The sequence below is a fragment of the Nansenia antarctica genome (assembly GCF_963989245.1).
Source record: "Nansenia antarctica genome assembly, chromosome: 1".
In the NCBI taxonomy this organism is placed as follows: Eukaryota; Metazoa; Chordata; class Actinopteri; order Argentiniformes; family Microstomatidae; genus Nansenia; species Nansenia antarctica.
In genome coordinates, this window is record NC_137674.1 from 84,861,851 (window position 1) to 84,875,078 (window position 13,228).

General features: G+C 39.1%; 1 protein-coding gene across 1 annotated transcript; it reads right to left on the reverse strand.

The window, feature by feature from the left end:
* Positions 1-8,440: 8,440 nt before the first annotated feature.
* Positions 8,441-11,544, reverse strand: LOC308175933 (uncharacterized protein). Its single transcript, XM_080550510.1, has 9 exons — positions 11,506-11,544; positions 10,808-10,958; positions 10,151-10,263; positions 10,020-10,070; positions 9,664-9,708; positions 9,516-9,580; positions 9,277-9,394; positions 9,001-9,069; positions 8,441-8,571 (listed from the first exon to the last, which is right to left on the reverse strand). The coding sequence occupies exons 4-9, from the start codon at positions 10,026-10,028 to the stop codon at positions 8,569-8,571; spliced, it is 309 nt and encodes a 102-aa protein (XP_080406636.1). The 5' UTR covers positions 10,029-10,070; positions 10,151-10,263; positions 10,808-10,958; positions 11,506-11,544; the 3' UTR covers positions 8,441-8,568.
* Positions 11,545-13,228: the final 1,684 nt, after the last annotated feature.

A 13,228-nucleotide genomic window follows, 5' to 3' on the forward strand; every position in this document is an offset into this window, starting at 1 on the left:
TTATGGTCATTGTATTCACTCATACGTTGTATTCTCACCCACAGGGTGTTGACATATTTGTCTAAATAAATATCACAAACAGACATTGAGGAGTCTTCTTCATGTCAACACCATGAAGGTGGAATGCCCCTTCCCCGGCTGCGACTTCGAGACCAGAGACGTGTCCGAAGCACTCGCCATCGTCTTGCTGACAAACCATGGACATTCCCATCGAGGTGCGGCGGTTCAGACCCCAGCTCCACCTTGCAAAGATGGTTTCAGCATCTGTTGGAAGCTCATTCTGTTGGAGGAGAGGCTTTGTTTGTGTATCACCATGTAGTGTGCCAGTTTTGGCTATGAACCCTTGCAAGACAGTGATACTCTTCTTTATCACCTCTGATGAGTACTTTGCCGTGAACACAACACACATGTGACGAAAGACTGTGAGAGCAGTCAGCATGCATGTGCTATTCAACAGCTGTGCAACGCAGTAAGTTGCAAACTCTCTCAGAGCCTTGTCTGTGGTCTTCCTGCTGAACGCCCCACTCACAGCCTTGATGATATGAGCAGAGCAGAGGTGGACAACAGTCATCTTCCTCATTTGTCTCCTGGTAAATCTCCCCTCAATAAGAAGGTGTGCCTTCTCGATGTAAATGATGACATTCTCCTTATTGAAGGTCAGAAGGGCACTCTGGATTAAGGCCCAACTGTAATCAAGCTCCATCTGGTGGACTCGGATGACTGTCACTTTGGAGATCCTCAAGAGGGTCTGCATCAACCAGAATGACAGATTTGGGCCAGAATGAGGCCAAGCGAGCTCCAGTCTGGAAGTGCCGTCTTTGCTGTGACAGTAAAAAGGGTAAACTCAGGTACATAGGAATGTATCACCTTAAAGCCCATTGACACAAGGAAAAACACCTTACTATCAATGACTGAATTGTAACACATTTCCATCCCAAATAAGACTATCACCACCCATTCTATGGACTGGTGGCATTGTTTTCTGAACACCACAGCCTAATGTGTCAGAATATATGGAGAAGTAAAGAGAGAATGTCTTTGAATTATATGTCAGTAAATATTATGTAGAAAGAAAGAGAGAATGGGTTTGAATTAAATGCGAGGAAATGTCGCAGTCCAAAAGCGTTACCCCAGGGTTCAGGCTATGTGGCCTGTCTACGCATTGACCCTTCTCTCCCTCTCTCTCGCTCTTCCTCCATTCCACAGGGCCCATTGAGCAGCTCAGTGACTACACCAGAATGCGCAGTGCCCTGTTCTAACTAACGACTTCGACGCCTCACCCCTCCCCACCAGTGTTGTTCTGTGCGTCATATCAGCTGTTTGTTCTCCTCCTCTCCATCACTCCTCCATCACTCCTCCCTCTCTCCTCTCTGTTCCAGCTGGTTAGGAGAGATAGTTTTATAATAGTTTATTTTTTGTGCCAATATTTTTTTTAAATAAACATTTTGTGTCCATTTTGCTGAGTCTGAGAAAATCTGCTCCTCGACTGAAATAAGTACACCTACTGATAGCCTAAGCCTTGTATTGTTGTGCTACAGTGATTACAGCAGATTCTGCTGTCACCTCCCCGATAGTAATCTGCAATTGGTTTGAGCTGCTTTGGCCCAATATTGGCAGTTATTGATCAGGACAGCCATATCTCCATAGGGTTTTTGAGTTCTTGAATTTTAATAAACTCCTAATCAATTGATTGCGAAATCCAAAGGTTGCCATTTTTTGATGGGCACTCCCAGAACAATCTACAATTGGTTTGAGGTGTTTTGACCCAATATTGGCAGAGGTATTGATCAGGAAAGCCAAATCTCCATAGGGTTTTTGAGTTCTTGAATTTTAATAAATTCCTAATCAATTGATTGCGAAATCCAAAGGTTGACATTTTTTGATGGGCACTCTTAGAACAATCTGCAATTGGTTTGAGGTGTTTTGACCCAATATTGGCAGAGTTATTGATCAGGACAGCCATATCTCCATAGGGTTTTTGAGTTCTTGAATTTTAATAAATTCCTAATCAATTGATTGGGAAAAACAAAGGTTGCCATTTTTTGATGGGCACTCCCAGAACAATATACAATTGGTTTGAGGTGTTTTGACCCAATATTGGCAGAGTTATTGATCAGGAAAGCCAAATCTCCATAGGGTTTTTGAGTTCTTGAATTTTAATAAATTCCTAATCAATTGATTGGGAAAAGCAAAGGTTGCCATTTTTGATGGGCACTCCCAGAACAATCTATAATTGGTTTGAGGTGTTTTGACCCAATATTGGCAGAGTTATTGATCAGGACAGCCATATCTCCATAGGGTTTTTGAGTTCTTGAATTTTAATAAATTCCTAATCAATTGATTACGAAATCCAAAGGTTGCCATTTTTTGATGGGCACTCCCAGAACAATCTACAATTGGTTTGAGGTGTTTTGACCCAATATTGGCAGAGTTATTGATCAGGAAAGCCAAATCTCCATAGGGTTTTTGAGTTCTTGAATTTTAATAAAATCCTAATCATTTGATTGCGAAATCCAAAGGTTGCCATTTTTTGATGGGCACTCCCAGAACAATCTACAATTGGTTTGAGGTGCATTGGCCCAATATTGGCAGAGTTATTGATCAGGAAAGCCAAATCTCCATTGGGTTTTTGAGTTCTTGAATTTTAATAAATTCCTAATCAATTGATTTTGAAATCCAAAGGTTGCCATTTTTTGATGGGCACTCCCAGAACAATTTACAATTGGTTTGAGGTGTTTTGACCCAATATTGGCAGAGTTATTGATCAGGAAAGCCAAATCTCCATAGGGTTTTTGAGTTCTTGATTTTTAATAAATTCCTAATCAATTGATTGCGAAATCCAAAGGTTGCCATTTTTTGATGGGCACTCCCAGAACAATTTACAATTGGTTTGGGGTGTTTTGACCCAATATTGGCAGAGTTATTGATCAGGAAAGCCAAATCTCCATAGGGTTTTTGAGTTCTTGATTTTTAATAAATTCCTAATCAATTGATTGGGAAAGAAAAAGGTTGCCCTTTTTTGATGGGCACTCCCAGAACAATATACAATTGGTTTGAGGTGTTTTGACCCAATATTGGCAGAGTTATTGATCAGGAAGCCATATCTCCATAGGGTTTTTGAGTTCTTGAATTTTAATAAAATCCTAATCAATTGATTGCGAAATCCAAAGGTTGCCATTTTTTGATGGGCACTCCCAGAACAATCTACAATTGGTTTGAGGTGCATTGGCCCAATATTGGCAGAGTTATTGATCAGGAAAGCCAAATCTCCATTGGGTTTTTGAGTTCTTGAATTTTAATAAATTCCTAATCAATTGATTTTGAAATCCAAAGGTTGCCATTTTTTGATGGGCACTCCCAGAACAATTTACAATTGGTTTGAGGTGTTTTGACCCAATATTGGCAGAGTTATTGATCAGGAAAGCCAAATCTCCATAGGGTTTTTGAGTTCTTGAATTTTAATAAATTCCTAATCAATTGATTGGGAAAAATAAAGGTTGCCATTTTTGGAGGGCCACTCCCAGAACAATCTACAATTGGTTTGAGGTGCATTGGCCCAATATTGACATTTTTTGCCATTTTTTGATGGGCACTCCCAGAACAATTTACAATTGGTTTGAGGTGTTTTGACCCAATATTGGCAGAGTTATTGATCAGGACAGCCATATCTCCATTGGGTTTTTCACTACTTTTACCACGGTCCCTAAAATGCCGAATGTGAATGTCTGTTGAATGTCGAATATAAAAACAACTTTACCACGGTATGCCCTGCCTGCTCCTTTAAACAATTGTACTCTCTGGCACACGGCTCTGCGCTCAAAGCAAACACTGGGAAATCCACATGGCTAATCACCTCGAAAACAAACGACTTATTTGCATGGGCTAACGAGTCCTGTGTGACCCTCTCGTAAAAACGTTGACGCTCAATATCTCTGAACTACCCTAAACGGAGATAGAACCTTATCATTCTAAACGGAGATAGAACCTTATCATTCTAAACGGAGATAGAACCTTATCATTCTAAACGGAGATAGAACCGTATCATTCTAAACGGAGATAGAACCTTATCATTCTAAACGGAGATAGAACCTTATCATTCTAAACGGAGATAGAACCTTATCATTCTAAACGGAGATAGAACCTTATCATTCTAAACGGAGATAGAACCTTATCATTCTAAACGGAGATAGAACCTTCCCATTCTAAACGGAGATAGAACCTTATCATTCTAAACGAACGGAGATAGAACCTTATCATTCTAAACGGAGATAGAACCTTATCATTCTAAACGGAGATAGAACCTTATAATTCTAAACTGAGATAGAACCTTATCATTCTAAACGGAGATAGAACCTTATCATTCTAAACGGAGATAGAACCTTATCGTTCTAAACGGAGATAGAACCTTATCGTTTTAAACGGAGATAGAACCTTATCATTCTAAACGGAGATAGAACCTTATCATTCTAAACGGAGATAGAACCTTATCATTCTAAGATCACGATTGGGTTATGGTCACCCACCGATGAAATGAGGGACTATGATTCGGTCTCTGTCCATTTGTATTTTATCGGACACAACTGGGACAATTTTTTATGAAACTTGGGTGAACGATGGGTCTTGCAATACATAGGGGTAAATTGGGTTTTACTGTGGAGAGTTTATTAGGAAGTGCAATCAAAATGGACAAACAGGTAATTCAGTATTTGAAAGATACTGGGTTGATAGATGAACTTTTTGGACTCAAGGCCCAATGCCTTGATATATGCTCTTGTAAATCTATGGGTTTTGTAACCATAGTAAATATCACACTTTCACTTGCAAAGTAGGAGGGTGTGTGTGTTGGGGGGGGCACACATCAAGTCTGGTCACCCTAGGGCACCCTAGGGGGTTAATCCGGGCCTGTATACAAACCATCATTTTATGGCTTGCAGAGGGAATGATATCATGATATCAAATATAGAGGGGTAGTGGTGGTTTAGTGGATAGTGAGTTGGACTCGTGATCGGAAGGTTGTGAGTTCGAATCCCGCCTGAAGCCACACCACTACTAGTGTGCCCTTGAGTAAGGCACTTAGCCCTCAGTTACTCCAGGGGGAATGTCCCTGTAATTCGTAATTGTAAGTCGCTTTGGATAAAGGCGTCTGCTAAATGGCAAAATTAATTTTATTTAAATTAAATATATCTTATTAATTTGATCAATAAGGAAGGAAATGTCCATCTTCCTTCCAATAAGGAAGTAAGTGTCCAATCAACCCCACGCACACAACACAAATGAACATATTACAAACTACTGCACACTACTGGATTACTAGTATACCATTGGACTAATTTACTACCGAACTGTAGTGTATTATATTGCAGTGTAGTGTATTATATTGCATTTCATATTTTTTACTTACATACTTACGTTACTTATTATTAGTAGTAGTATTGTGTTTTTTGTATCTGAATGCTGCAATGTCAATGTTGAGGATTGAACCAAAGCCAAAGACTTGTAGTCTTGTGTTGTAGGCTTGTACAATAAGATGTAATAAAAGGCATACGATGTAATAAAAGGCATAATAAGATGTAATAAAACGATTCTGACTCTGATCTGACCTGACGTCTTTCCTTCCGAGAAAGTGATGGATTTTATCGGTAATGAAATGCATACCCTTGTAGAGACTCTACACTGGCTTCCTGTTACGTTCAGAATAGATTTCAAGATCCTTCTGCTTGTTTAGCACCAGAATATCTGAAAGACCTTTTGCTAGCATATCAGCCCAATAGAGCTCTCATGTCTTTTGACGCTGGTTTTCTCTGTGTACCACATGTACAAAAGAAGAGATTTGGTGAGGCTGCATTCTCATTTTATGCACCCAGATTGTGGAATGCACTGCCAGTTTACATTAGGGATGCAACCTCAGCAAATATGTTCAAATCAAGACTAAAAACCCATATTTTTTATATTGCCTTTAAATTACTAAATAATTAAATTATGATTATATAATGATTAAAGCACTTTGAGCTGCAACGTTTGCAGGAAAAGTGCTATACGAATAAAGGTGGTTATTATTATTATTATTATTATTATTATTATTATTATTATTATTATTATAATTATTACATACACACTACACAAGCTGCGTTCGTACATTCTCCCTGAAAGCGCCGGAGTGCACACTGAGTGCACACTGGGTCGACGTCATCAAGGGACCAAGTAATTCGATTGGACGAGAGGCATTCCATGGAGTAGGGTCCATCTGCGCGCAACAAATCCAACACCCGGAAATGTGTTATGCAAATATGCAGGCGCGGTATGATGACGTATGGTACATCACATTTCCGGGTGATGGATTTGATGCGCGCAGCGCAGATGGATACACTAGGAGTAAACCATGAATCGCCTTACTACGGCCTTACTACGGTGAAAACTACGGAAAAAAACTAATATGTAGAGTACAGTCCTATCAATTGTTCGAAAAGGAGTAGGAAGAAGCCTGTCCTACCCCTGTTTATACTTAACAATTATGCTTACATTATATAATCCAATTAATTAATACATATATTTCAGTATCACCCGTTCTAATACTTTTTCATTAAAAATAATTTAAACCTTTTTTTAAATAGAGCAATAGAGCAATATTTCTGCTTTCCTTCATATTTTCTTCATATTTTTGACATTAGGAACAAGTTATTAGTGTGATCACGATATCCGACCTCATGTACAATCTGTACTGCAGTAAAAATGTGGAACGCCCTTCCTATAATCTTAAAGGAGTGCAAAACACTGCCCACCTTCAAAACCACTCTCAAAAAACATTTACAGGAGGCTGCAATCCGTAACTGGACCCTCTAAATCAAAAATCAGATTAAAAGACCCGAACTACCCACTGTACATACTTTGTGTTTTGTCCCCCGCCCCCACCTGTGGTGTATGTCCCCACCTGCCCTACCCGCTGTACATACCTGATGTTTTGTTGTATTGTTCTTCCCATGATGGATGTATTTTTATCTTGTAGATAGTAATAGTTATTTGTCTGTATTATCTTGTAGATAGTACTAGTTTGTTTTGTCGGTCTTACATGTAACGATGAATTGAGAATCAAGGACCCCAATTGAAATAAGCCAGTGGCTTTCTTGGGTTTTTATCCTGTTAGTTGACCTTGTATGTAATATGTACTTTCATGTACCTACTTCTACAAATCTTCTAATAAAGTTTTCAATCAATCAATCAAAATCCTCATAGCTTTTTTCTGTAGTGTAATCAATGGGTTTAAAGTGCTTTTATATTCATTTCCCCATATCTCCACACAGTAACTCAAATAGGGTAAGACAAGACAACAATATAGAGTATACAACATCCTCTGTTCCAGAATATGTTTTGCCCTGCACAATACTGCAATACTCCTTGATACTTTGGATCTAACGTATCTTATATGAGATTTCCAACAGAATTTACTGGGCTTAAAGTGCAGACTCTCAGCTTTAGGTTAAGGGTATTCACATCCAAATTGAAGGAAGGGTTTATGAATTATAGCTCTTATGTATAATAACCAAAAGTAATTAGACAATTGACTCAAAAGCTGTTTCATGGGCCAGTGTGGGCTATTTATTCCTTCATTATTTCTTTATCAATTAAGCAGGTAAAAGGTCTGAGTTGATTCCAAGTGTGGCATTTGCATTTGGAGGCTGTTGCTGTATACGCACAACATGCAGTCAACAGAGCTCTCAATGCAACTGAAACAGGCCATCCTTAGGCTGTAAAATGCACTTCAATTACATCTGGATTGTTTCATTTCAAATCCTTTGTGGTGGCATACAGAGACAAAATTATGGAAATTGTGTCACTGTCCAAATACTTCCAGACCTAACTGTATATAAATAAAAGAATGTCAATGACCCCAGGTGAGGGACTTTATTAGGTCAAACAGGTTTGAGGGGTCAGGCAAAGGACTTGGTGGAGTCAGGCAAGGGTCAGGCGATCATCGTTGTAATCCATGGAGCAGGGCAGGAACCGTGGTGCAAGGTGCTGGGCTGGAGGTGTCCATGGTGCTGAGTGCACACTGATGAGCTAAATAAAACATTCTATTTCTGATGTCAACAGCACTAGGGCTCCTTCACAAAACCCTTACTGGAATCTTCATACACTCTGTGAATTAGTCTTTACTTTCTGATGAGTCAACAGCAATAACCCCATCCAGTGCGACATGTAGATAGCATATATTTAGAATATGTAAAATGCAAACACCAGAAATGCAAGAAAGTTTATGAGGTATACCAAATGGAATTAATAACAAGTGTTACAACCCTTCTGTCTAGAGTAAAATAAGGGCCTAACAGGGTAGAGTGCAGAATGTACAGGTGTGTTGCAACACAAATGCCCAAAAAAAGTGTACAAGGGATCAAATCAATTCAAGCTTTATTTGTATAGCGCATCTCACAAGATACGACTCAATGCGCTTCAATCAAGACATCATTGCTGATTGCACTTTAGCACAAGTGCTCTTTCAACATTGTCTCTATGGTCTTTCAGCTTCCTTTTCTTCTCACATTTTCGACCATATAATGGTGAGACAGCTGCTTCTCACTGTTGAGACAAAATGTTATAAAGAAGTGATTAATAATTAATTTAAGAAACTCACATTCATCAGTGGTTGCAAACTGTCATGGAAATTGTATTAGCACTCTCCTCATGTTTCCAAAATGCATTGCAAATGCAATGCACTAACAAGTCATTGGCACTCTTCGTTGGTGTTGGACTTGTTGAGCCCTTTCCTAAAATAATAATACAGTGCTTAACCATGTTACAATGAAAAGGTGCAGTTAAGTACTGAATGAGTCACTTTCTTTCCTTGATCATTCTACCTCAAGTGTCCTGATAGAAAGTGTGGTTTCACTTTCCAGGCTTCTGACATCTTTGTCCCTGGTAACAGGATACACACATAAGCATGACTATGTGTACAGCTGTGAATGGTGGATAGTATGTTTGTATGCAATAAACTTCATTCACACTAACCAATTCTTTAGGAGGAAAGCTGTAAGGCCTCTTGAAGTAAGTGTGGTCCTCGTCAGTGTCCAGTGGCATCTGTACAGAGTCCACCATTATTGCCAGTATGTTTTACATGAAAGGGTTAACTACTTCAAAAAGAGATCCAGGCTGGATTCAGAATGACACAGTACCACTAAACATATTGCATGTGCCATAAAGTTGCATGGAGTATGTGTTTTAGGAGCAGTAGCCCATTCAGAAACAGGCACACGGTCATAGATACTTAGTGAGAGATGCACTGACCATGGTGTTGCTTGCATGACTCCTTTTAACACTTGAATAGGTCCTGAATACAGGTGGGACACTGTCGTGAAGGGTCGCTCTGCCTTCCTCACTAAAGTGAGCAAACTTCCTTCCATATCTGAAATTAACACACATTATCTTCACCGGAAGGTTGAATTGTAGGGCCAGGTGTTACCCCAAAGTCCTCTTGATAATAAATGTACAAATACAATTATTATTTTTGTAGCACTGCAGCATACCCTTCCAGCCCAAGGTTTTCCACCAGGACAATACACCACCACCTTCTCAGGAGAGACATGTCATCCTAAAGAAAGAGCAGTTACTCAATTTGCATTCAAAGTCTTATAGCATATTGATATAATGGGTTCTTGTTTTCTTAATACTTACAATGCTGAAGTCAAAGGTAGCCTCCATGGCGAAATACCAGGCATACTGTAATGAGAAAAGACACAAAGACAAGATTACCATGTGACAGCTTATAACTCAGTGAGAAGGTAGTCACACACATCCAATGAAATGTACATGGCTGATAACTCCATAGGAAAGTGATATGAGAGGTCTGCACACATGAATGTTCCTTAATACCTTTTATTGCACACCTTTTTATTTGCAAATGCACAAACAGAATGTTGGTCAGGTCTAAGTGGTGGTCAGTCATTGTTACATACATTTACACATTTTTTTGATGGTTTTAAGGAACAATCAAGTGTGCCATATCACTTGGTGGCATTACCATAACTCACCATTATCATGAAGACACCACAGTCATTGCCACTGGTCTGCCTCGGAAGCCCCTGTACGAAGAAAAGTTAGTTAGAGAATAGTAGGTAGTTATGACTATAGCTATAATATGATAGTAACATTCAAACAATACCTCCAAATCCAGACCAGTCTTCTCTGTCCAGGATCCCGCAACAATTTTCTCAGCAACACCCCTTATATTTATACATTTATAAATTTATAAAAAGCATTTATAAAAAGCATATCCTAAAAGAAATAAAGAAAGTGATTTAGAAGATAGGCCTACTAGAAACATACCAATAAGTTGTATTTTTGTAAATACATAATTTGAAAAAAGGTGTTTGTGAGAACAATACATAATCATGTCACTAACAAATAATAGACCCCTGGTCTGAGGTAGATTACTCTTCCTGCTACGACTGGTGAATTGATGATTCACTTGCTTAGTCAAATGTATTGATTAAAAGTCGCTTTGGAAACAGGAGTCTGCTAAATGCCCAAACTTTTATTAAATAAAAATTCGATAACATAGGGTCCATGCCTATAACTTGAACTTTTGCATTTGAATTCATAATTAAACCCACATTAGGTAATTAATTCAGCGTTGCTAACAGGTCAGAACCGTAATATAAATCTAATGTGGAATGTGAAAGCTCACACAAACATCAAATGAGCCCACAATGTCTGATCTAAAACTAATTTACACCAAGGATGTGCTGGGGCACAGAAATAACACATTAACACCATTTAAAATTCAAATGATGACATGATAATATATAGGTGGACTTACCTCCATATTTCACAGCAGAACTATGGTGGAACTGCATATGAGATAGAAGAGCAGGGTACTTCCCTGCCTTGTGACAACATGGACACTGGAATGTGTCCAAGTCCAATCTCTTAAGCGCAGGATATTGTCCATCTGGAAACATCATGTTGGTCTATGGAAGAATAAAATATAATTAGGTGAATGTATCGAATGTGACTCCAAATAACTTTCATTTCCTTTAAATTGAATATTTCATTCCTTTAATTCATCTTGCTTGAAAATATGTGACCTGAGCTCAAAATATTATATGTGCAACCTACATACAACAGTGAACACACTACCAAAGTTCGAAAATAGCATATAGTTCATCTTTAACTTAGTGTTAGTTGTAATAATTACCACGTGAAAGTCATTCCCTTCCCCCCACCTGAGCGCGGCGTTTTTTAGCCCTGCCGGCTGTACATGTTTATCTTTGTTTTGTCACTATTTGCACTTCTGGTTATATGCATAACTGCATTTTGTTGTTGGTACTTGTACTCAGCAATGACAATAAAGTTGAATCTAATCTCATATCTGATAACGCTAAACCACATAGAATTACCCAATTAGATGAACATAACTACAGCCAAATGCGTAACACATGCAACAACCTAAATAATAAATACATATATGAAAACTATAACATGTTCATTAATAATATTTCGAAATTCAATTCTCACCTGAGCTGCATTTGCCATTGTACTTGTAATTCTTCTTCTTCGTACTATCAGATCCTTCAAAATCTCGCGGATTCTCGCGGTTTCTTTTACCGACGCGCTTACGATGACGTGGCCCAACACATTTCCGGGTGTTGGATTTGTTGCGCGCAGATGGATACTATAGGTTCCATGAGTGCCCATGTCTGTATCCTGGACTGCGGTTGGACAATAGTCACGTCTGTCTTACGTCACCACCCGCCCATGTCTATCCTGGACTGCGGTTGGACAATAGTCACGTCTGTCTCACGTCACCACCCGCCCATGTCTGTATCTCGGACTGCGGTTGGACAATAGTCACGTCTGTCAAACTGTAGTTTCCGGGTCCGTCTGCGGTTGCATAAACAATCCCTTCCACACACTGCTATACAAGGGTTGAAGGACACCTTTATATTCTATAGGAAACACAACTTTTCAGGAGTAAGTGACTTTATAAATGTCATATTATCTGTTACCTTTAGTGCTTCATTCGCTTGAGGATCAGCGCACAATGTTGACGCATGTCATCCTGTGTTAGTGTTTAGCTGTGGAAGAATCAATGACGTACACCATTATTATGATATGGCATGTGTTACAAAACTGTATTTTGGCATTTTCTCGCTTGATGTTTGTGTAATAGTTAATCTGTAGGTTACTAGAAGTCAGTTCAAGTTGTGTAATCAAACGTGTGTGTGAGTTGGTAACTGCGGAAGTGTGTAGATCACGTGTATATCATTGCATACACACACACACACACACACACACACACACACACACACACACACACACACACACACACACACACACACACACACACACACACACACACACCATGAATGATTTGATAGTGACAGTGACAGTGAGTGAAAGAGCAGGGTCTTCTTCTGTTGGAAATAAATGAGACAAATCCCACCCACAGTCTCAAGTGGATTGCTTCAGTTGTGCCACTGAAAGTGAGGGGAAAAGTGGTATTTTTTTCTCATTAATCCATTATCCAAAATATCCTATTTTAAAATCGGTTTGAATGCCAGCGATTGACTAATCGAATAATCTGTTGACCCACCCCTAATGTCATCAATATAGCTGACCTACTTCAAGGTTAAACCAATTAGATATCAATCTAAAACATCAGTAGTGGATTTCTACAAGATTCAAGGATTGCACATATGAATTTGTGTTATCTATATCTATATATCTATCTATCTATCTATCTATATATATACATATATATATATATATATATATATCTATATATATATGTGTGTGTGTGTGTGTGTGTGTGTGTGTGTGTGTGTGTGTGTGTGTGTGTGTGTGTGTGTGTGTGTGTGTGTGTGGGGGGGGGGGGGGGTATGTGCATGCATGTTCCCATGTACCAGTGGGTGTGTGTGTACTTGTGTGTGTGCGTTTACTTGTGTGAACGTGTGTATATGTTGGTATGTGCATGCATGTGCCCATGTACTAGTGGTTGTGTGTGTGATGTGTAAACGTCTGTGTCTCTGTGTCTCTACAGTGATGTTAGCTGAGGTAGTCAGTATGTGTCTGTGTCTCTGTGTCTCCTACAGATGTTGACTGAGGTACTCAGTATGTCTGTGTCTCTGTGTCTCCTACAGATGTTGACTGAGGTACTCAGTATGTCTGTGTCTCTGTGTCTCCTACAGATGTTGACTGAGGTATTCAGTGTGTCTGTGTCTCTGTGTCTCTAACAGTG